This window comes from Aythya fuligula, chromosome 9 (assembly GCF_009819795.1).
Source record: "Aythya fuligula isolate bAytFul2 chromosome 9, bAytFul2.pri, whole genome shotgun sequence".
In the NCBI taxonomy this organism is placed as follows: domain Eukaryota; kingdom Metazoa; phylum Chordata; class Aves; order Anseriformes; family Anatidae; genus Aythya; species Aythya fuligula.
This window is the reverse complement of record NC_045567.1, coordinates 8,046,116-8,071,762: the sequence shown is the minus strand read 5'-3', so window position 1 is coordinate 8,071,762 and position 25,647 is coordinate 8,046,116. Positions and strand designations below refer to the sequence as shown.

The window sequence follows — 25,647 nt, the reverse complement described above, 5'->3', positions numbered from 1 at the left end:
AGATTCCATTTGTGGACTATATCTAGAGAGGTTTAAGAACTGCATGACCCATGCACTATTAAAGACGAAGCCATTCCAGCTTTGCTAGGTATGCAAGTATGGATTCTATGACCTTTACGGAGACTCCATATCAGTTTTAGCTCCTCCACAACTTTCCACTCCCCACTGCCTCCATTTTCTCACTAATTCCGGTTCCCATTCCCAGTTGTCTCTTCCTTTAATAAAATTCCAAGGGATTTTCTGCACACTGTCAGTAAGACAGCAAGAAGCAGGTGTTCAACGCAACTGCTTAGACATCTTCTAAAGATGTAAAATGAGAAAGCCAGCTCACCGTATTACAATGGTATTATGGCATACAACTGCTCTCTTTCTTTAAAATTCAGAAGAAATACACTTTTACTAAGAAAAGAACAGGAATGCCTGTCAAATCTGGAGCTACAGAGAGATGTTCTTGAAGCACACCAATAAAAGAGGAAGAAATGTTAAAGGATTCTTCTGTAGTTTGTCCCTGCACACTAATTTAGAAAGCAAGATGAAGGAGGAAGGAATGCTGAGGTTTGAGGAGTTATCTATTTTAAGCAAGACAGTGGCAACATGGAGGACACACCTGCAGGTAAGAATGCCACTGAAGAATTTTTCATACCGAGAATCCAGAAAACAGAGCACCCTCCCCAAACTTTAATGATCATATGTAAAAGTTCTCCTTCAGCATCACTCCGAGACACTGTTAGCAACCGAAATACTGACAAACCAACAGGAAAAAATACACAGTGAATGCTTTTCCAAAAGAAGCTTTCTGCCCTAACATGAGCATACAACTCAGTAGCTGCAAGAAGAGACACCAGGACTTGAATTTGTTTTCTCATTGTCGTCATAACTGCCAAGACCACCTGCAGGTGCTTCACTTGATCTTGCAATGACACGCTGCTTTAGTGGTAATTAATGGTAAGAGACACAAAATTACGGAACAGCTTGGGTTGGAAGGCACCTCAGGAGGCCGCCACTGTCCAACCTCCTGCTTGAGGCACGACCAACGCCGAAGTCCTATGAAGTTGGTCGGGCTCATATTCAGCTCCATGGCTGGTCACTCCATGACCACTCCGGGCAACCTGTGCCAATATCTCATCATTTTCATCATGAAAACGTGAAGCAGACTCGCTTGTATCATCTCATCTTAGGCCAAACTATAATTTTTGGATACACACAAATACGGAAATACGAGTTTTTCTGAAAGTATTTTATTAATAACCCGTGTCTTTCGGTGCATAATGTATCCGTAGATGATATTTCTATATTCTCTCCTCTTCTACTCTAAAACTCAACATCAAAAGGACTAGAAAAACTCTTACAAGCTTTTTCTAGAATCTCTCTCTATTCTCCTCTATTCCATGAGCTCTCTAATGTATTACAGATACACAACATGCAGAGCTATTTTTACCATTTAAGATGCAGAATGGAATTTAGATAGCTACACCTGAAAATATAATGCTACATTAAATATCAAGTCAAGAGTAAAAAACGGTAAAAATTCAAGACAGAAAAGGAAAGGCTAACTAGTGTTACTTGTAAGATTTCCTAAGATACAGAGATCTAATCAGACACGGCATATATTATATTTTTAATATACAAGCAGAGTATATTTTATATATACAGGATGCATGTGTATTATATAGATTCTCGATACTGAGAAAGAACAATTTTTCAGTTTTCGAAAGAAGTTCTGTGACAAGTCACATTTAAAATTCAATAGTGCCAGATAATCAATAATGTCTGAGGATAAGTCAAACTCGAAAAGTAAAGCTTCAAGTAAGGAAAGCAAAAAGATTACTAAATTCTTTTTTTTTTTTTTTCCTGTGATAGAAAGGTATTATATCAAAACAAGACATCATGAAGTCACATACGTGATTGTCACAGCAGAATCTGTTGCATGTCTTTATATCTACAAATCAGTATGGTTTATTCTATTCTTTAGGGTATTTCACAGATACTCACAAAATACCAAATACTTCACTTAGATTTGTACATCTTTAGTGCTCGAGTTTTATCAAATAACAATTGCCTTTACTTAGAGAGCAGGAGAGCACAGCAGGCTCTAGACCTGCGGCTAGGAGCCGTCCATGCCAACAATGCAATTGCATAAATTGCACCATTAATGAAAACATTCATAAAAAATGGAAACCATCTATAGTTTTCAGCCTGTATTTACCATTTTGTCTAGTCTATAACTATATTTACCATAGGCAACTAACACAATTTTAATAGTTCTACTGAAATTGATTGGATTTTAAAACTCCTACAAAAATGTAAAGTTTCTGTAAAATATGATTATCTACATCAATGCCACTAATTTAAAGGCATTAGGTTTAAAAATGATTGCACCAGATTTCAGCAGACATCTGTCATGAAGATAACATTAAAGAGCTAAGTTCAATTAGAAGAGAAGCCTTCTAAAAAAAAAAAAAAAAAAAAAAAAAAAAAAAAGCAAACAAAAACCTTTGTCCCCAGCTTTATCCTCTGGGTAACAGCCCCACGCGGTAGGCAGGGCAGAGCACTTAACCTTTAGCTTCCTCTCAACTATGAATTAATTGCATACATGTGCATAACAAACTTAGAATTTCACTGCTTTGTAAATTTCCCTGTTAACTCACTGAATGAAATTTGATGCATGTCTGTGGGACCATGTCATAATACTGCACTGAAACCTGAATCAAATCAGATAGCATATTGCATTTTCCCATGCCATGTAGCATACAGTCCACAGTATTGAACTGTTTAAAGGGAGGGGGAGACATCCAATTTGCCTAAGATCTATGGTGTATTTCTTTTTTTTTTTTTTTTTTTTTTTTTTTTTTTGCAATAGGGAACCTGCACAGGTTAACAATGTGTCTGAGCCAATTATCAGGAAGCCCAAACTGGAGCTGTTATGAGCAGGTTAACCCAAGGTCAGAGGGTAGGGAAGAACAAGTCTATTACATGAGTAAATATTTACCTTCACGACAGTAAATTTGTGCTACAAACTAAATGAACTGGTAGTATAAAAATAAATGCTGAGGTAAGTCAAAGAGGAGGAAGAGATGAGAATGAAATACTAACTAATGTGCTAGCTCAGAGGTAGGTCCCATTTATCTGAAGGGACTTTCCCTTCCTCCTCCTCTTTCTGAAAGAAAAAAAAAATCACTGAAAGGAAAACTAACAGTGTATGTAATGAACACTTTTTCAGTTATAAAGCACTTCTCATTTCAAGTTTCCGAAATTACTCTTCAAAAATAATACGAGAGTAAGCTATTGCTTCTACCCTAAGCAACAGGCTGCATTCAGCACACCCAGAGTCGTGGTACTGAAGGCAGACTGGCGGCGGGGAGACACAGTCCAGCTTCTACAGGCACTTCAGATCTCATTTCCTAAGTATGTACTGCAAGCCTAAGCAATGTTTCAAAATGACCTGGAGAATTACCTGTTTACATTTTCTCCCATATTTGCACAGTTAAAAAAAAAAGTAACATGCAACTAGAATTCACTTCTCAAGCTTCAGGTTTTTGTTCATAGAATAAATTGTGCAGTATTACAGAGAAGAATTTTTCATAACTGAACAAAATGCACCATGACCACTACTGTTGTTTCACATCTTTTGCTGCAAAGAATCTGAGCAAAGAATCCATGCAATGATAATTAATTACTACTTTAACTTTTAAAGAAAATCATTCATTTAACTCTTTTTCAAATTCTGTATTTCCAAGCATGCTTGGAAACTGATGAGAAGCACAGTGGAAGACTAAATACCTTCCTAACAGCATTCTGCTGCTACTGCTTGGTAAGACCTACTCTGAACTACACATATGAAAACAAAGCACTGCCATACTGCAGTAGAAAAGTACTGGTTTGTCTTTGGAACCTCAGCCAGACATACTGTATAAAACAAAAGGCCATTTACAACGAATTTAATTTTGTAGAAGAAATACTTAAAACAATGATTAATATTTGAAATATTTAGTTCGCTTCAACATGTGCTGAAGTTACTTTAAGCTTAATTTACACATTTCAAATACCATATGTTCAATAGTAAAGAAAATATGTAACTGTGTACTTTGCTTTAAGAAATAGAGTAGGACAAATAGCATACACAAAAAAAGTAACACCCAAAAGGGTGTCTCCTTAATACAAAAAGTAATCAACACTGAATACAAACCATGCTACTTGGGCTTGACAGTTCTGTTGTTATCTGACAGGCTACAAAAGCACACCCTGGAACAAACTAATAGACTGGACAGGAAAAGGGCATGAATTCATCGTATTTAATCACAGCTGGACCTTCAAAGAAATGACGACTGGCCTGTAGGATATTGAAGATCTCTTTCTTTTTAACCAAACTGAGAACCTGAGAGAAACTGCTACAACCACAGTCACCTTCACAGAGGTCTTGGCTTGCCAATGAACCAATTATTTCCTGAAGAACCTGTGCATGGACACATGGGGACAGGAGTTGTGAAAGTTCAGATTCATCTGCTGGTCCTCTTTGTGAACAATGAGGATGACAGAGGCCAGCACCACCCAGCTCAGTATCGTGAATGTCAGTATTTAACCCGCCTCACATTTAACCAAGTGAACACGACCGGCCTTTTCTCCTTCAAGCAGAATGTATTGTCTCCTATATGACACAGGATGCAACTCTGCAGGCTTGGTACATTACTTCTTGTCAAAGCAGACCCATAAATGAGGTCTTTAAAGAAGATGTAGGTGTGGGATTAAAGGCCAGCAAGAAGCAAATTGTACGTAATAATCTGTAGTTACAGCATCAAGAACAAGGAATGCGATGCCGCACACAGCTATGCACAATGGAATGAAGTTGGCCTGTTCCCTATTAGAGGTCTATGCAAAAAGAAAAAGATGACAAAAGAGCACAGATTTCAACACTAAGCCACATCTCCAGGAATTAATAATGAGGTTGATATGAAGGAAGCAGTGCCAAGTCTCATCTCAGACTCTTCAGAATGCACCTATGGAGTCAGTTAAGGGAGAAAGAAGGAAAAGAAGCAGCAAATGAAAATCCTCCCAGCTTTTATGCTAACACTCTGTCATGAACCAGGATAAAAATCGCAATGAGACAAGAGCATGCACTCTGCACAGGACCACACAGCCCTAGTCCTAGGCAAGACAGAAAAAGCACTGAGGAAAAAAATAGTATGGCACACTGCAAGAGACCTGGAACATAACACATCCTGACACTGCAGTAGAGAATGCTGGTCCCAGAGAGCATCAAGGTAAAGCCAGTGATTCAGTTAAGACCCAGATTCTGCTACACTTTAAAACAGAAGTGCCAAACCTGGCTGAAACTGGATGTAGTGAGGCTGGCCACACTGTGCTTAGAAGACTGGTGAGCACAGAAAAGATTGTGACTAATTCCTACGCTTGACTCTTTAAGGATGCCAAGACTGGCACAAAACAGTTAAATAATCCTGGGAGAAGATCTGAAGAGGGTATCATAGCCTGCTTCAAAACCGGGGGGCCTTGGGAGACAGGGAGTGTTTCATTTTCTTGTTTTGGTTTGGTTTGAGGGTGTTTTTTTGCAAGTGTTAACATCTATGCTCTGCTGCTGAGTTTATCGGGAAAAACTTCATCTAAACAGTAAATGACCCTGTCAGACAAGTCAATAGGTAGGTTGCTGCTGCACACAGTCTGAATCTGAGGGTAATTTTTAGTGAAGCTATCAAGACTACCAGTTGAGAAGTAAATGACTGTTGCAAGGCACAGATCCTGAAAGACAGGTACAGATTCTGAACAAGCAAACCATCCCATCCAAATGGGACTGCAGCAGCACAGGAACTTTACACCATACCATCTTCCTGTGGACTGATGAAAAGGCAAGAGAGGGTGAGAGTACATGCTCTGATAGCTACGGAGATGCAAAGCTCCTTGGTTTCAATAACAGAGCCACTCTGCTCTGTGACCATCGGCAAATTATTTTAATTATCACATCATCTGCCAGTGGTATTAAAATGCAAAGCCGAACAACATGAAACACACCATTTCAAAAGGTACGTAATAACCTATCCTTTATCAGAGTGGCATAAAAAATAATTCCTAATTGGCTCAGCGTAAACAGCTACACATTTCAGTTTTTAAACAGTATCTGAATGGGAAAAAAGAGAAGTCCCAACCGTACCTTCTCTGCCTTTTTGTCAGAGATATCTTGCTTTTCTAGAACTGCCATACTTTCCTTCAGGTTCTTCACTATGTCTGCAGGAGACTTGTGCGACTTGCCAAAAGGGAATGGCATGGTTGCGAGCCACAAGGTCTTCCTTCTAGGGCTCCTGCTTCACCTGGAAAAGGAGGAAAAGAACAAATACGTCAAAACCAGAAGCATAACAACACATGAAGATAGAGTACAGCAAAGGCATTCGTACGTGGAATAACCATTATAAATAAAATAAATACAAAATAAATAACCATTCCAGCCATCACAAACTTAAATGCTACCTGTGTTTCTAATTCTTTTAAAACACAAAATACTGCATCTAAGAACTCACATTAAGATCACTCTCTTATGTTTCAAGAAGAAATTAAAGAGAACATCAATTGCAACCACAGGCACATACTGTATGAATGTCGCATATGGGGAAGACTAACATGGATAAATTACCCCAATTAATGTTGTCAAGAAAAATACTTATTTTATATTAGGTCTTTGCCACAAGTCATTGTGCCTCAGCTGCTCTGCAGTGACTGTCCAGGTACATGCTTTTACTACAGTCACTCCATAACAAATGCAAAGTGGACAGCAAAGCCTGCTGCTCTGCACAGGAGCTAGAAGCATGACACAGCTGAGCCTGCAGACAGCAGCTTATTGCCTACATCATAGCAATTGCTATGTCCTGCCTTTCTTGTACCAATACTGCTGTAACTTCATACTGAAACACAGTCTCCCCCCGCCCCCGACTCATTTCATGGGAAACCAACTTTGACACCAGTAATAAGGTACTTGCAAACATTAAACCCAATACCTGGCCCATTGTTTCAAAGAAATTAAATTTGTCTTATGGGAGCATTGTTTCTTCCCTGAAATACTTGGCTCCTGAAACCAAGTACCTTTATCCCTCTGTATATTTACATACATATAACCATTCACTTCTGTGTACAAAATAGACAGGTATTACTGGCATAAATGAGTATACAAAAGCTTTTGTTATTATTTTGTTACATATGCCCCCATTTTAACAACAATAAAAAATTCTTACAAGTGAATTCCATAAAACACATCTAGCACTTTTATCTAGGTATAGAACAGGAAATCCTCCCTAAAAAATGGTGACAGCGCTACTTCTGCTAGACACAGGACAGAAGAAGCTGACAGAGCACAGATTACAGTGTCGTTACAAAGAAGGGCTATTACCCTGAAAACTGGTAATTTTACACTCACACAACACCAGTAATGTTAGCAACAAGTCGACCACAACTAGGATATGTTATCTAACACCAAGCACTTGAGCGTCAATAAACTTGGTCTTATTCAACTATGTTACGCAAGAGTAAAAAAATATTGATTTTATGCTATTTTTGAGTTATTTTGATTCTTTAATAATTTGGGCTGCTCCAAGGACAACAATAAAAAGATGAACAGAAGCAACCAGATCTTTAGCCTGGAAAGTGTCCATAAGCACGTTTCAGGTAACCAGCTACAGAGATGAACACCTCACTGTTTCATGTCTCCAGCTGACCTACCGCACCTGATGAAAAGCATGTTAGGCAGTTTTTACATCAGATTACTTTCAGATAAAAGGAAGAAATAACAGCATGAAGCAGCAACAAGACCCATCCATCAGCTATTCCCATTTTTTAAGAGGCCACAAAAACTTGGTTGTTTCTATTTTGCAGTGTAACTGCCCACATGTAATAGTCTCTCTGCACTAATCCACACTAAGAAGAGGTCGTAAAACTGAAGTTACAAACACAGGACTGATTCCCTAAGGGATAAAGAAACAACCACGGGTCAATCCTCAGACATAAGAATTTTATGCCTCAGCTTTGTCACATGTGAATGGAAGAGAAACCTACCCTAAGAAAAGCACTACTTATTACTATTTTATGAAAATGCAATGCCATTTTAAACAACCTTTAATGGAAATTACGGTATTTTCACATACTACGATATTTTTCTTTCCTGTAAAGAGATAGGAGGGAAGCACAACTTCCCCACAACATAGATGACATAACTCTAGCATCCCAGAAACATCTGAAATGTTCCCGTTATCCATCCCTTTGATTTCCATCCCTGCCCAGACAAGATGAGCCCTGAAAACAAAGCTGGATTCTTTCAGGCCTATCACCTCTGATAATAACAGGACTTAACAACTACCGTGTACATCCATTCCAAAAGATGGTTATGCCCACATAACATGGCAGGATTTGCTCAGAAAACCACACGTTCTAACCCCCCTGGATTACACGTTAGAACAGAATAAAATCGAGTAGAAATTAAGACTTTTGAGAGAATAAAAATACAGAAAAAAAAGTTACGGTATTATTATAATACAGAAACAGAATAAGTATCAGACAAGGAAACGTTTCTCTACACTCATTTCTTGGTCACATCTAAGTTACTTCTAACCTAAACAACCACATGCATAACATAAGATATAAAGAATTGCAACAAATAATTGTTCTTAAGCTCTGCTCACTATCTTGGCTTGCCGAACTAGGCTTTCCTCCAGATAGTGCTTCAACACCTAAAGCAGCCTCAGCAGCTTCTTTAAATTAACAATAGTCTAGCACTGACTTACTAAATATTATGGGTTTGCATAAATCATACACACATGTATGTATACACAAGTCATAAACAACTTTATCTACAAGTACAATCATTATTAGAAGACAATTAATTAATAACAATCCATTAACATATATTTATACCTGATTTGTGAAAAAAGTTGCATAAGTTTCTATATGAATTTCTTACAGGCAATTTAGAAAATCAGGAACAAACTGCCAGCCGCAGTACAAAGGCAATCCACATGCTTGATTACCGAAGGTGGCATTTTGCTTCAAGACGTTTTATTACAGAAAACAGAATAAATATATCATTTCTGCTATTTCACTTTCACTGCTGGAGGGAATGCAGCGGCACTGTCACGAACATCATTTGAGGCCCCAGGACTGAAGGTCCTACCAACCCTGAAGCAAAAATGTAGCACCGAAGAACCTGTGCCACATCCTGCCAGAAAGAGCAAGGACAGTCCTTCGTCCCGCAGAGACGCCCTTAACGCAGCGATGAGAACATACACAAACGGTTCCCTTTTTAGCCCAGTCAAACTACACCAACAAGCGCTCGGCAAACAATAGACAATGACAACATCTGTGTGAGATCGGAAAGAACTGCAAAGAGCCACATCTGCAAAGTGAAAAAAAGGAAACACCACCAAATGACATTTTCTGTAAATATTTGAAGAACATAGCTTACATCACATCAAATGATAATCGTTTCTTATTACTAGCATCTGGTTTCCTTGCAAATTCATTGCAAAATTTTAATTGTAGCTTTCAAAAGCAACCACAGGACTCCTGAAGAGTTAAACCGAGACGAGCACATGGATGGCTCTGGGCTCTGCTGGGCTTCTTTACTTCATCTTACCTTCTGGGAAATCTCACTACTTTTATTTGTTTGTTAAAAGAAATCCTGGACAATATTACACAAATCTCAGGATCTCTTAGGCATGTATTTTATTTCACCAATATTCAAGCATGTCAAACCTAACGATATTTAGAGTCCTCAAAGTACTGGTGTCACGGTCAAATTTAGAAATCTTACATGACTTTATAAATCCCAATGGGCTGTCAAACAAAAATACGGCAGGCAGCCAAACATCCAGCGATTTAAGTACAACTGACACAGAGCACCTGACACACGCTCAGTCACACTGGGACATTTGGGCTTTTGTGATAACACAATAGTAGTCCCACTGTTTCACGGAGTATATGATTTCCAGCCACACTACGCATCAGTATCCACACAGTTTGCTTTATATATAAGGCTTTTTATGTTTTTATTGCCTGCATTGACCACATAACCAATTAAAATCCAATTTAATATGTTCCATATAACTAAGCAGATAACACTTAAAAGCGTTTGTTTCTCTGTGCCAACAACCATGTTCCTAAAGTTGCTGCAACAGCAGATATGAGAGCAAAATACGCAAATTTCTCTCTTTTTTTATATTTTAATTCTCTAAAAATAGAACCAGTAGCCTGGAGTATGTTCTCTCTCCATTGTAATCTTTATTTTGAACAGTGAGGAAATGTGCTGCCTATATAATGGTACAAATAAGCATTATGGTATAAATCATGGTTACTTAACAGCAGAAAGGTTTGATTTTGCTTTTAAATAAAGCATATTGTAAGATGCCTGCATGACTGTTTTCAAGCAATGTCCCGGTACAAGAAACAGCGGAGTAATACTGATGACTGCAGTGACGTGAGGAAAGTTACTCACAGACAGAGTAACAGGCACTGAGGTCTCAGTGATGCAGGCTTCTACAGCTGTAACGAAGCTGAAGGAACACTGGCAGTACAAGCTGGGAAACAAAAGCAAACTCAGCCCTTCCGCTTATCGCATACCATGAATTGTCACATCATGAAGAAGTTATATATTTTCCCCCCTCATGGAAGTATAATGCATAAATAAAGCATCAAATGAATTGAAATATTCACACTATTCCAGCTCAGCAGAATAAAAGTCTGCTTTTAGACTAGAACAGTTTGGTTGGAAGGGGCCCTCCCGTCCTCCAGCCACCTGCCTGACCACCGCAGGGCTCCCCAGAAGCTGACGCCTGTCAGTGCGGCACCGTCCCAGCGCCTCTCCAACACCGACAGGCCCGGGGCACCAAGCACCTCTCTGGGAAGCCTGTCCTGTCCCGGTGTCTGGTCACCCTCATGGTGAAGGGATTTCCCTGTGTCCAGCCCAGCCTCCCCGGGGCAGTTTGGGCCATCCTCTGGGCCTGCCTCTGCCTCCCCTCCTCAGGGAGCTGAGGGAGCAGCGAGGCCACCCCTCAGCCTCTCCTCACAGGACGTGTCCCCCCACCCTCCTGCCAGCTCTGCTGCCCTCCTCTGGGTGCTCTCAAGAGCCTTGACACCCTTTTGATTTTGTGGAGCCCAGAACTGCCCACGAGATTCACGGTGAGGCCGCACCAATCCTAAATATAGCAGCAAAGTCACCTCTGCTGACCAGCCGGCTGTGCTGTGTTTAATGCACCCTGAAAGGCAGTTTGTCTGCTTGGCTCTTCAGCCCATGCAAAATGGTATTTGAACGGTGCACAAAAAAGTCTCATTCCCAGTTTAATGAAACAGCCAGGTACAATCATCTCAATTTCTTGTTCTATTGTAGGCCTCACAGTTTAATGTGGTATTTCTCTCGCTTCCCTTAAAATAAATTGCACCATATTAAGCCTTTAGCTAGATCCTGTTGCTTTGAGAGGAGTTTATGGTGACTGCTTTTATTAAGCTCCTAATGAGGGAGGAGGGGGAGGAAAAAAAAAAAAAAACCTTCAGCCACTTTCTGTTACAATTGCACACATTAAAAAAAATAAAGCCCAGTGAAAGCATACACCCAACATCCAGTTAACATGCACCCAAGATCCAAAATTTATCTCTTCCTGACAAAACTTGCTGCATCTTACTAAGGAGAGGTATGTTCATACTAACAATTTAGTGTAGCAAGAGTGTGTGTCCCGAGAGAAGTGATTTATCTTAAGAACCCATTCTTCTGCTGAATGCCTCTTGGATTCATGAGGATCAGTAAGCCAATATTAAAAACAATAACAACGTAAATCAGGTTTCATCTCGTGTTACTGTTATTCCAGCTAGAATTCACCACTCTGAAGGCTGGTTGGAGTAATAAAAACAGAAATAGCTCAAGAAATCATGCATTTTTTAAAAGCACTGCCTCACTCACGACACACACAGCAATGGAAGGAAGACTGGCAGCTACCCCTTTGATCCAAGAACCAGTTTTTATGCAAGCTACCGTACTCTTTGGGAAAAAAAAACAACATCAAGTACTTCAAAGACAGCAGCAGACATCATATGAGCTACTGAGCCCTCCTACAGAAGACGACAGAATTTTACTGCTCCTCTTGGTGTTTAGCCGTGGTGAAGTCACCGGCTGCCCTCTCCATCAGTACCGTCACTGCCAAGAACGGCAGCTGCCCAGCTCAGCTCTGCGGCACGGCACGGCACCCAGCTGCCTCCCCAGAGCACCCAAAACCCACTGCCAACTCATTGCTCGTTACAGCACATCTTCCAGGAAGGCCCCACCACCCCTAAATGCAGAACTGCAGTTAACCAAAGGCAGCAGCCATCGTTTCCTTCAGTGTGGACTTAAACTGGGTACTTGTATTCATCATTAAAACATTCTTCCACATTGCTCGCGTGCTGTCATCTACTGCATCTTTCAGTACCCTGGTTCTGGATATGTGTTTTTCCACTAGATCATGCAATTTTCTAGAGCCTAGGCACAGCACCAAGATCATTTCTCAGTTCCCTTTTTGATGAGCTAAACAAACTGGTACATGAGAGTCTTATACCCAAACACATCTAAATAGCATAACTTATTAATACAATACACATGCAAAACCTTCATATCATGGAGGAAATGAGACTGATAAAGAGGATAAGCCACACCTCAGAATATTTCAGAGCTTCAGAATAAGCTATTTAGTATAACCATGACTTTACTTGCATAAGCATGCCATTAACAAAATGCCTATGATTGTAAATAATAATTACTGGCACTACCAGCTGGCAAAAATTAAGAGTATAGTATGACTCTAAGGTATTTTTGCTATTCTTTAGATACTTCTGCACTTCTTTTCAGCACTTCTTTCAAGATAATTTTATTTTGTCCACATTTTAATGTGGACACAAGGACTGTATCAGCTGTCTTCCATATATGAAGTAACATACTCGATATCGTCATTGATTGCTTTAGCCATGTACTAACATCAGGATCTGTTGAACAATTCCAATATTAGAACAATTTGGATCTGTTTTAATACTTTGTGAGGAATATGTCATTAAACACTAGCATCTTCTTTAAAATTCATTATCAACTTATTCTATCAGGTCTGCAGCATGAAAAAGCTTTAATCTGATTCAACAGCGGTTTCACAACTCTGCATTACAGAATTCTTTGTGGTCTGACCCATTTAAAGATGAAAATGGGGGGAAAAAACCTTCTATTTAAGAATGGTAACTTATTTCAGAGAAAAATGAAAATGCTGAACAAAACAAAATTCTCTGCTGTAACAGAATGGACAATTGAGAGAACAGAAAAGATCAGTTCAATAGATTCAGAAAAGACAGAAAATTGGAAAATAAATGTCTACTTAAAAAGGAAATAGTTTATATGAGACAGCTTCTCCCTTTGTGAAAATTTCTAACAAATTAAGTCCCCAGCAGTTCACAGCCCTGCTTGTTTCTTTAGCACCCAATGCCAGCTGATTCCTTTTCATTAACCAGACTTCTCTCTTGACATTCAATTACTTTACTGATCCTTCTTCCTCTTCAAGAGCCTACTTCTCTAGTAGACATCTGCATCCTGCTGGGGAAGACGAGGGCAGCTGCTATCATTAGTCTCTACTAGCTCCTAAAACTGCACTCTACTTTGAGACTGGTACATTACTTTATTCATTGCATTTTATCACTCTGCTACAGATCTTTTTCAGAAACTGAGCAGAAATTGTTTTTACATAAGGTTGCTGTACTTAAGGGGCTTCAGAGATCCAGCATAAGCACAAAAGCTTGTTAGTACTAATGCCTAGTGTCTGAAATCCTAGTTCTTTCTCCATATTCAAGGAAATCTTATGACTCAGCTTCTTTCCCTGGTGTGCTGTTTAGAGTCACCCCACCCACTCATTTCCCCGCAAATCTTACTGCTATACTGCAATATGGTATACAGACAAGCCTCACAATGCCTCACCCATTCCTCGGTAAGCTTAAATATATGTATATATTTATAATTCCACCACAGAAAGTAACTTGTATCTCTAACAAACTGTTCAAGAAGAAAGAACTTACTTCAAGCTTTCAGAAGTGCTGTACGACAGCCATGCCCACTTCTAGTGAGGCTGAAGGTCAGATAAATTTCTCATAACCTGGCATTACAGTCAACCCCTGATGGCTCAGATGCCTTTACCACATCATCACAAAACCCAGAATATTTGTTACATGACAAAAAACGCTGCAATTATGTACATGCCATTCTACTCACCCTTGGAAGCAAAAATGTAAAGCTAGTCTCCATTGTAACTATTTCTGTTCCACTGAATTGCTCTCGTTCCTTCCTAGAGGTTTGCCTTTCATACCAGATTTTTTTTTTTTTATATGCATTTAAGGATTAATTTTGGGAGGCAAGAACTAGCAAAAAGGGAGGCAGAAAGTACACTGCAAGTTTAATCTCTGCCTTCACATGTTGCAATACAGTCTACAGTGTGCATGTTCCAGTCACTTAATAGGATTGTATGAAGTTTATATCAAAAACTGCACAACCAAAGCACAAGAAACCCCACTAGCACCACAATAGCAGGGTTTAATTCTTAAAACAGAAAGCTGTTGCAATGGACACAAGAAAAACAGATTACCTGAAACATGAGTTAAATACTTAAGGAAAGAAGCCGCCAAACATAATTATTATTACAAGATAGGAAGGTAAAATGTACGTGCACTTTTCGGAGGTTTTCCTTTTAAGAGAAACCGAAAACAGCTGAGCTACAAGAACCATCCTGTGGCTGCTCAGGGTGGTGCAATTTTCTTTAGAGAATATTCCCTCAAAAAAAAAAAAAATCATACTCGGTAAAACCATTCATTAGAAGTACAAGTAACAAAGATAGGAAATAAATTTCAGAACAGATTACAAATTTGCCCAAGCAGTAAGGTGCAGTAAGAAGTAGTTACAGTACTGCTTTTTGAAATAGTGTTAAGAAAATCAACACTATTTTGCCCACAGTTCCCTTACTTCCTTTGGAGACCAAGTTTCGTGGCCTGCTAGAAAATGTTAATGCTCAACCTGAGTCCACCCAAGTTCAACACATCACAGCTCTTCGTCTAATTTATCTGGAGAATACCAGGATCATTAATAAATATAACCTACACAGGAACAAGATCACCTAAGGAACGACAACTTTCAGACATTAAGTTAATGGGCTATTAAACAACGATCCAGACGTAGCTCGGGATCAGCCTAACACCACCCAGTGAAGAACTAGGAAGATATTTTGGGGAGTGTCTATTTTACCTAAATGATTCCTACCAGGCACTGGCCGAGGCTGAACACGAGCTACCCCTCCCTGCTTTGACATGGCGTGCCTGTTAGGGCTTCCCTTCCAAAAGCAAGAATCTGGGAGTTCACAATTAAAGACTATTTTTGTTAGACTACCATACAATTCTCCTCAATCCCAATAGTCATCTAAAAACTAGCTGAGATGACAAGCAGTCAAGCGCAGCTTAACGTCTCTAGGCTTACTTTTGTGCGTTAGCCTGACATAAGTAGGGCAGAAACCCAGTAAGAACACGCACCACAAGCTGCACCACAAACAAATATCGAGTCAATTGGTCAAACCCCGAGAGGTGACTCGGAAACCACAGGAGACTCCTTGTTTCTGCCATTTTTAACTCGATTGAGAGATCTTGTTGGCACGACACGAAGATTAACAAGTAAATTATTCTGAGATCAACTCTCACGAATCCAAGCTGACTCCTGCTACACAAAACCGAAAGAACTTGGCACTTTATTCAATGATTACGTATCTCCTCTGTGCAAGGGAGTTCCTGACAAATAACCTATGGGAGTTACACACTGAGTCACGAAGTGGGAGAGGGTAATCAATAAACAAGTCAGAATCACGACCCCACTGTGTTTGTGAATCCTTTCCTTCTAGTTCATTACATCCTCATTCGGTAAAGAGAAAAAGCTGCTCAGTAGATTTTGTCCTTCAATCATCTCTTATCTAGTGTTGGGAACTGATGTACAGGCAATATCTGAGCTGCTCCATAAGGTCACCATTCATCTGACAAGCTTGCATTCTGTCAAACCTTTATTTTTTTCCCTGGCACTCAAGACACGGTTTTGATGACAATACAAAGAGTTTACTGACACTGCTGTGTTGCTAAACCCTAGTAGCACAGATACAGCTTATATGAGTTTAGAAAAAACAACACGGACCGTTATAACAGGACTTGCCTGGTGTAAGCACATTATAAATGAGCGGTCTTTCCTTCACACTTCTAACAAGCACTGGTGCCACCACAAATCCAGTGTCCAATTTGCCCAAGGCAGATGCGGAGATAGTTTTTAGTATGGATCTTCCAGCAAGCTTATCCTCAGATGAAAACCCCTGCTTCTTCCTGAGAGCACTGTATACAGGACAATGTGACAGATGGGAGAACAGTGCTAAGATCAGCAAAATCTGAGGCTAGCCAGAAGAAACCTCTCTTTTTCCCTAAATACTCAAGATCAAGAATTAGTTTTCACATGGCATCACTTGAAACAGCAAAAAAATCAAGACATGTTATAGGCCTGAACGCATCTGTGGCATTCAGATGTACACCTTGCTACCGAGATGTCCTTGTGCTTACAAGAAAAGAACTTAGGAAAAGCAGCTGGCTGAAATTTAACCTGAATAAAACTGTCATGGGTTCAGGAAAGAGAATATACATTAACAACATCTCCCTTCTTGACTAAGTTTTGAACTCATTATTGAATTGATGATTAAATTATGTGCCATGATTAAAAAAAAAAAAATCAATCAAGAAAGAATCAAGTATAACTCTCTTCTTTCTCCCAAGAACAGAACCAGCCCCCAGTGATACAGAAACTCCACCAAAGTCATTTCAAGACGATGATACACCTAAACTGCTGTCTGGAGGTCTCCTTGATGCAGTTCCCACAAATCAGCTGTTTCCACCACCAGTTCACACATTTGGCCTACCTCTGTGAAGCCGCAAATGGATTCAACTTCTGCTACCTAAACCACATCACGCCTACAATGCCAAGACAGGTGTGTTCCTCTTGGGCAAGGCAGAGCACAGAGATATATTTAAGGGCAAAGACCATACATGCTAGCGCTGGGAGAACTATGTGCCGTAACAACAGCACCAGCCTTCAGGAAACATTAGGTGAGCACCAGAATTTTAACACCGTGCCGTTGTATTGTCCTTCCGTAGCAAATATTTTGGGAAGAGGGAAGGAAATTTCACTTTAACCCCTCACTCCATGTTATTAAGTGCTATGTAGCACAGGAAACAGGGAGAAAGATCTAGACTGCCCACAAAAAAAGAGTCCAAGCTCTTGCCATGCCAACGCAATTATGAGCCACTGCGATTACTCACCAGGCATTAGTTCACAAAACATAACTAAGAGCAGCGCTGCAAACAGCTGGTACTTTCTGTACAGGAGTCAGCATCTCTCCTACAAAAATGCTTTGAGAGCTACCAGTCTAGAGACAGCAGGTAAGAAATGGGGCTTGAAACAAGAAGCAACTAATATTATGCCAACTAGCACTGGAAAAAATGAAGCGTCTCTGAGGGACACAGTTCCCCTTATCTGATCTGCTATGAAAAGCTGGAATGGAAAAAGGAACTATCAAATTGTTTCACAATACTAAAATAAGAGCTCCCAACTTTCCTCTAACGCGGTTACTGTATATAGAGAAACTTGAACACCAGCAGAAATTATCACCTCTAGAAGCATATGCGAGGAAATCGGGTAATACAATCAGCACCTCTAGAAATAAAAAAAAAAAAGAAATGCACCTACCATAACTCACAACCTTGGTAAACTGTCAAGTTATTCAAAAGCTTTAATTGTCTCAAAAAATATTTTCTATGCTAAAAGGCTTGTAATCATGAAGCTGAGACAAACCACTCTCCAAAACATTTTCTATACTCTAGTTCTGCTTTCAACAATGAAAGTAATTCCTGTATTAGGAAAATGCCAAAATTAAGACTTCCTTTTAGGACACTAGCTTAAGACCAAAACCTAATGTTTGGCTGCAGTCAAAATGGACTATTGGTTATAAATTCTACAAGATAATCTGTAATGGTATGCTTAAAATTTCTGAAAATGACAAGAATATGATGCGTGCAGTAACAATTTCAGAATCAGAACAACTACCCATGAGAGACAGAAATAAAACTGGGGACTTCGTACAATTCAGATACCTATTACTTTTATTTATTTTTACTACTAAGTCAAAAAACTTTAAGTAAACTTAATGAAAGACAGGGCATTTTGTTGCTTGTCAAGCTATCCCGATTTCCCTTTTAGCTCCTAAAACATAATCTTTAATTTTCTCATTCAATACGAAACACAAAGTTCTCAAACTGCAGTTTCATTTGGTTATCTAATCTACAGACTTCGCGCAAAGTCAGATTTTCTCAGTTTTGATATAAATGTTGGAGGCACAAATCCCCAACACTCAAAGTTAGAGTACCATAATAAACAGAAGTGACAAGTTGTAGAAACTTCCTCTGTCCTCACCAAGGACGTTTAACGCTTGCAAGGCATTCTGAAAGTTACAAGTAATGCATTTACAGACTGAAGATTCTGTGTTTGGGGCCAACAAGCCTTCTCCTTGCTCGCTGAAGTGCTTGACAGCAGCTAATTCTGAGACACAGATTTGACATTTCTTCCTCAATTTCATACCATTAAGCTCCCTATCTGCAAAAATACAGGAGGGGCGACTGCCAGTGCCAGGGTGAGCACACAACTGCTCTTCACAGTCTGCTCCTACCACTTGATGGTAGTAATGCAGTGCAGTTCCTATGGGAATCACAACAAGCCTTGCACGGTCAGTCTCAAGGGAAAAGCATCAACCATCTTCTGCTGGAGGTACATTATAAATCCATGCTTATGTGGCTCTAGGGTTTTTTTATGTAGAGACACACGTGCACGTATGTACGTGAAGGTTCCCAGAAGTGAAAGCTCAGCAAACAGAGTTAATTTTCCTTTAAGCTAGATAAAAAATGTATACACACAGGCAGGAAGGAATAAACACAACCACCATGTAGAAAGAAGAACGAAACAGCACGCAATCCCTCAGCTAAGTACAAAGAACAAAGAAAATTGAGAAAACCTTTCAGAGAATCCAGCACTTCGGCACATCCATGGATCTGTCACCCTACCAACCGTAGCATCCTGTACAACCACTGTGAAGTTTTTGTGACCTTTCTTGGAAAATGTTTCAAGTTCATGGAACGAAGAGGCTTTCTTGGCTCCAGGGATGTCGACTGCAGCACGTGGTGTAAGAGTCTCACTGGTCAGATGGCGCAGCTCGGCCAGAGCCCTGCCCTAGTGCCCTGCGAATGGACGCGGCTCCAACAGGAAAACTGTTTACTCCAGCTCCACCCTGTTACAGAGCAAGCAGAGTTTAAATATTGCTCAACCTCAATTATGGATGTAAAACGGAAACATATTAGTCAATACTGATGAGTCAATACGCTGCTTTTCTTAGAGATTACAAATCTCAATCACCACGGCCAGAGCAGCACTCGCCCAGGTACCACGGGGCGCTGCCAGGATGGCACTAAAGGAGCGCGGCCGCTGCCCCTCGCCCACCAGCCCCAGCGCTGCTCAGGCCCTGTTTTAACGGGGGCTGCAGCTCCAGTGCTTAGGGAGCCAGGTCCCTGAGCCCAACACCACCAGATTTTAGTTTCCCTATTTACCTCAATTATCTCGGTTTTCCTCTATCGTGTTTTCCTAAGAGAAGCCTTCATTCATTGCACTGACAGACTAGCTGCTAAAGAGGTTTTTCCATAGACCTTCTCCTAGTTTGATTCTTAGTTGGAAAGTGCGCAGCAAGGCAGAGGACAGCAAAAACAGGTCCCTCAGTCAAGCTCAAGTGCTGTCTCATTAGACAAGACACTGACACTACCCCAGTGCCTAACAGTGCTCGAGTATTCACCCCCTCCTGGGAGCCCAAAACAGATAACAGCTAATACCACGGCCAAAGCCAATGCATCAAAACAGCCCAAGAGGTTTCCAGCTGCCCCTCCAGAACTTCACAAACCTCCTGCCTGTCTTGGGCACACCCCTGAAAGCACCTAACACACCACCAGACAGACAGCCACATTTAGGGAACCGAATCTCACACCGTGAATGGAAGCTGCTGGAAATGAAGCTTGGAAAGCGTCAGCTGTCAAGGGCCAGATAACACACTCAACATCAGGTACCCAAAAGCAGGAGAAAATTGCTCCTGATTAAGCATCATCACCTGAAAAAGGGGGGAGAATCACCACCCTGGGAAGAACAGGAGGAAATTTGCTTTCATTAGTATCCGTGAAACTGCAAAAAAGAGGGACCTCAGTCCTCCTTTCCTCAGAAAACTGTCCTAGTAAGACACAATAAAGCAAACACCAAATACTACATCGTGACTGAACAAGTCACAATGGGCAAAGGATGCCCATTCACTGCGCATTCCCTTGTGCACTGCCTGAACAACTGGTCCTGCTGGGAAAAAAAATGAAAACAAACTTTTTATACCACATCTGCGTAAGTGAAGGAAATTGATGTTCTGGTTATTTCAGAGTCAACTTTTGAGATTAACTTTACTTTCTCAGCATTTTCCTAGTGATGTGTTGAACAAAGCCTTTATCGAGAAGTGCATTAAGCTCTCCACTACCAGCTCTCTTTAAATTCCCCATGAAGTTTTTCCATCAGTGCCAATCTCTGCTCAGAAGAAACGTAGGACTCGATTAGCAGGTGTTACAGGTTAGAGGAACGATGCATTCATAAACTGTGTGGGAGAGGCTTCCCAGCGCTCATCCACGTTATGTTCACTGCACGTCAGTATCCCCAAGGTCTAAGGTAGAAGAAAAGCCCCCAGATTTTCTTTCCTAAAATCATATTTCTCTGCAAACAAGCCTTTCTTCTGCTTTTCTGTTGATGTTCTGATCTACAGGTGATGTTTTACGCCAATTAATTTTAAAAAGCTGTTAAAAAGCATCAGGCAAAAAAAGATCTTTTGACATATATTAGAAGTATGACCTACTAAAGCAGTGATGTGCATGTTTTATGTGTAGTAATCAAAATAAAATACAATGACATAAATGACTTCTGCCTCATTTCTACCACTGTAGCAAGAGCTCCCCAAAGCTGCTTACCCGGGGCAAGAGGTCAGACTCCCCTGCAGCAGGATGCTCTGAGGCACGAGCAGCACAGACCCACCGCAGCACCCAGAAGGCTGCTGCTATTTCAATGCCTACGGATTTTTTTAAAGCAAATCCCTCAGCAGATACACTAGGAAGTTGAGTACTTCTGAACAAAGCTGTTAAAAAGGTACCCGACCACGATAAGGCTTTCTAGGCGAGCCACTGGCCAGAGGAGCAAAGAGAAAAGCGATAGCGAAAGCAGCAGCAGTCTCCTGTGTTTTACTACAGCTACCCTCACAGGAGGTAAGACATTTCACACGCTCCAACAACCGAATATAGGTAATTCTTTTACAATCGCACATATTCAATTCTGTGAAAAGTTGTCATTAATTCAATTTAACATATAGCCAAGTCATATCCTAGCTATATTAACATCATGTTCCCAATCTTGCAGTGTTTCGGTCAAACTTTCAGTTAAAGAATTACGTCTTGTTACTGAAATAATGTATCAAGATAAACTGATAGGAAAAATAAACACAACAGGGTAAGGTTAAAAGCAATTAATTTTTCTAGGTGAGATACTGAAAGTATACCTGAATATTTTAAAATAAGTCCAAGCAGTAACTCGCAACTAACTTCATCAAAAGATATTTCTGAACTTAGAAAACTGAGTTTCGGTATTACTGGAGCTCTGTACTAATTCCAACCTCTCCTTTTTTGAGCTCTCTTTACAAAGACATATTTAACTTTTCAGTAATTAATTCTCTAAGCGTTTGAAGGCAAGGGAAGAACTGCAAAGGAAATGGATCTTTAAAAATCAGCTAGGTATTTTACCAGGAGGAGTAGATTTTTAATAAAGAGAAGGATTAGTTAGAACATTCAGTAATGTCCCCTCTCATTTTGTGCCCTTGTGGATGGACTTCAGACGTGCTTCTTTTTAGCATATTTGAAATCCACAGTCAGGAAGTTTTTATAGTGTCTTCTGACTGTGAAACGTTAGCTAGAATACCCAAAACAAAGGAGTTAGAAAGCAAATTGCAGTTGCTTATTTAAGCCTAAGAAATTTACTCTCTAAATTAATGTTATCTGAGAAAGGCAGGCCGTGAGGGCTGCTGAGGAATAACCAGAGTTATTCCTGTAGACACACAGTTTTTTGCCTCTTTCCAGTTCGGTTCAAACCCGAATTCAACCCTTCACAAAGAGCACTTAAAATGGGGACAAGCGAACGTGTCATTTCACCGTGAGGTGGAACAGCGAAAGCATGTAAATCTGCTCAGGCTAAAGAAAGACCAAACTCACATGACACCGGTTTAAGCCTGAAGTCCTACTGAAGCATGCATTTAAAAGCCTACATCAAGTCCGTTAAAATAATTCAAGACATCATCATCTTCTAATTTAACCGGGGGGGAGGGGGAAGAGGCAGGGATCTCAGCCTAAAGTTTCACCTCCCAGCAGAAGCCACTTGTGTCCCTGCGGCCGACACCTCCGCACCTCACAGGGCGAGAAGCACAACGCTGCCCGAACAGACACACAGGGACGGGGGGGCTCAGGTAGAAGGGACTGAACGCGGAGCTGCCAAACAACTCGCCCTAATAAGCACCCTAAACTAGAGAACAAATTAGCAATGTGACATTTCAAAAGCTCTCCTGCTGCAACAGCGCAACCTCAAGCGCTCACAGCAGCAGGAATTTTTCATCTTGCTCAAGGTTTACCTACAGTTACAAAAACCTACAGGTACAGTGAATGCTGAGACTGGAGATCACTGAACAACCTGAGAGGTTTTTGTTCAATGTAATTAATGCCTGGCTACAATTTGCAGATAAAAAGTGGTAAAAGTGCACACAGCTGACTATTTCCATACCAGAAATTTTTACATGTACACGGTTTCAATTACACAACTTTGAAAATATGCTATTCGAACTGCAACTCCTATTTTTGCTTTGCACATTATCCACATAAAAGAGCTGCACACTGTTGTGGCACTATTAATTTGGAAGGAGCAGATGACTCAAATCTTATTTTTGATAGAAAGCTGCAAGATGCCTCCAATTAGACAAAGGTAATCACACTTTAATAGCTGCTCTTGTAATTAAACCATATCATAAAGCGTCAAAATTACAGAAAAGCGGGGCCAAAAGGGAATTCAGAAGGTCATCCAGACTCCTTCCTACCCCCTGCTTCAAGCTAGCATCAACCATTAGCGTGCCCTTCCAAAACTCCACATGCGGTAGAAAACAAGACAGCATTTTACCTAACGTCTGTAGCCTCTAAGTACATAAAAGGTACTATCAAAGCTTTGAGAAATACTTAATACAAAAATTCAGGTCGCAAAGAAGCTCATTAAAAAAAAAAAAATCTGCAAAAATTCAAATAACACAGAACTGATGCAGAAGTGAGGACGCTGGGCAGTAATTCCAGCATTCATAAAAATGCCTTAAAAACTAGGAAGTGCAGCGCACGCAGCACAATAGTAAGGTCTCATTTGACTACCATGGGTTAATTAATAAGAAGGCAACTCGCTAACTTCCATGATAGAATGCAAAACAGATGCCATTCCCTCCTGAATAAATGTTTCGTAAAGGCAATCAAGGAATTCGAAGAGGTGGAGTTACCTTAATATTGTCGCACCCCCCTGGGAATACACATTTGCCTGTGCTTGATAATACCCAACGAGCAGAATTATCTCTCCAAGACATATTGTCACAAAGCATCGCTTAACTGGCGCTTTTACTTAGTCTCCCTTATTTGTAAAAATACATACATCCGCAGTAAACGTGAATTGTGTTTTGTAGCACTGCTTTTCAACACTCTGTAACCATGCATTAAAAGCCTACAGAAGGCATCAAAGTTTCAGAGCTGGGACTCAACATGAGGGAACGCAACCAACTTGAAAAATAATCACTCTCAGCATTCAGAAACACCCAGCAGCACGTTTCTGCACACACACAAACTCCAGACACAACCTCCTCCTGCATTAAGGCACCTGGTTGGCCTGAGAGGAGAAAATCCTTGCCACCTCCACCTGCACTGCACTACCATCAGGATGAGTGCATGCTACCTGGCTGACTCAGGAGGCCCTCGTGTCACAAGACAGCCACGAAGCTGGTCATAAAATATAATTTCCTACAGCTGTGAGTCAGTGACAGGATCCTACCAAGACATGTGCCCCGGTGCATCAGGCCAGTCTTATGAAGCAGGTAAGCTGTCGTCATTGCTCATGGCAAACAAAAAAGTCACTTCTGACACCAGAACAGGCACCATGCTTACTGTAATTCTCATGGTATTTCTTGGTCTTTTTTCTTCTCTCCAGCTCAATACATGTGCCACGCCACGAGGTATCAGGTTGTAGGTATTAACCAAAGTCACACAGTGTCTGACAGAGCCAAAATCTGCTCTTTACAAGTATGCAGATGTAGAGGTGCGAGCTCAGGATGTGACACTTCCTCTGTCACTGTAGGGTTTCAGGAGCTCCTAGGGCCGAAACGAAGACGCGTTTCCTGGCGATGCGCTGCCACACTGAAAGGAAAACACCGGGCCTGGCCTTGCAGCTTGCGATAGGTGAGTTAAAAAACCGCACGCACAGAAAAGCTCCACAGTATCTCGATGCTAATCAAATGTCATTTCTGATCTGCATTTAAACTGCTTCTCCCAGCACTGTTACTCGCCTCCCTGGAATGAAGGCGCCCAGGTCACGTCGTTCAATCTTTGGCTCACCAGGCTCTCCTCAGGCAGCACACAGCTTCACAACACATCACACGCACCTAACGCGATCGCTCCCCCCAAAAATTTACGTTATATTTAAGAAAACAAACCAGGAACACCGAACGCTTCCTAGTTTCAGGACCAGCAGCACGTCACAGAGCAGCAGGGGACAGAAAGCACGGAACACTTTTTTTTTTATTACTATCATTTTGTGTCACTGGAGATAGAGATCGCGCTGCGTCAGCGGCCGGCGGGGGGGTCCCGCACGGCCACGACCCTGCGCGGGGGTTCCCAGAAGAGGCCTCGGCGCTGGGAGCACCGAGCGGCCGGGCCGGGCCGGGCCGGGCCGGGCCCCGCAGGCAGCGGGGGAGGCCGCGGCCCCACCGAGCCCCCCGCGGCAGCCGGCGCCGGCCGCGCCTCGCCCCGCCCCGCTCCGCCGCCCCCCGCCCCGGTACCTGGGCCGCGGCCTGGCGCCTCCTCGGCGAAGCGTCCGTGTCCGGCGGGGCCTGCCCCTGCCCCTGCCCCTGCCCCTGCCTCTGCCTCTGCCCCTGGCGCGGCCCGAGCGCCCGGCTCCGGCTCCGGCTCCTCCGGCGGCTGCAGGCAGAGGCGCGGCCCGGCCCCCGCCCCCCCCGGCCCGCGGTGCTGCTGCGCCGCAGCGGCCCCGTCCCTGGCGCCCGTCCCTCGGCCGGCGGCGGAGCGCGGCGAGCAGCCGGCGGCGGCAGCAGCAGCGGCGGCGCGCGGCCTCTCTTCCGCCCGCCCGCCGCCCGCCGCCGCCCCCTGGCGGAGCGGAGGGACGAGGCCGCGGCCGCCGCCCCG

The 25,647-nt window shown here is 41.7% G+C and overlaps 1 protein-coding gene across 1 annotated transcript in view; it reads right to left on the bottom strand.

Moving 5' to 3' along the window:
• The window catches only part of CAB39 (calcium binding protein 39), a 38,707-nt gene extending 13,351 nt beyond the window's left edge, over positions 1-25,356 (bottom strand). The window contains exons 1-2 of the mRNA XM_032193159.1: positions 25,287-25,356; positions 6,161-6,317 (exon numbers count right to left, since the gene is read on the bottom strand). Of these exons, the coding sequence (XP_032049050.1) occupies positions 6,161-6,274 (114 nt within the window). The 5' untranslated portion in view covers positions 6,275-6,317; positions 25,287-25,356. The remainder of the gene's footprint in view (positions 1-6,160; positions 6,318-25,286) is intronic.
• Between the last annotated feature and the right edge of the window lie 291 nt (positions 25,357-25,647).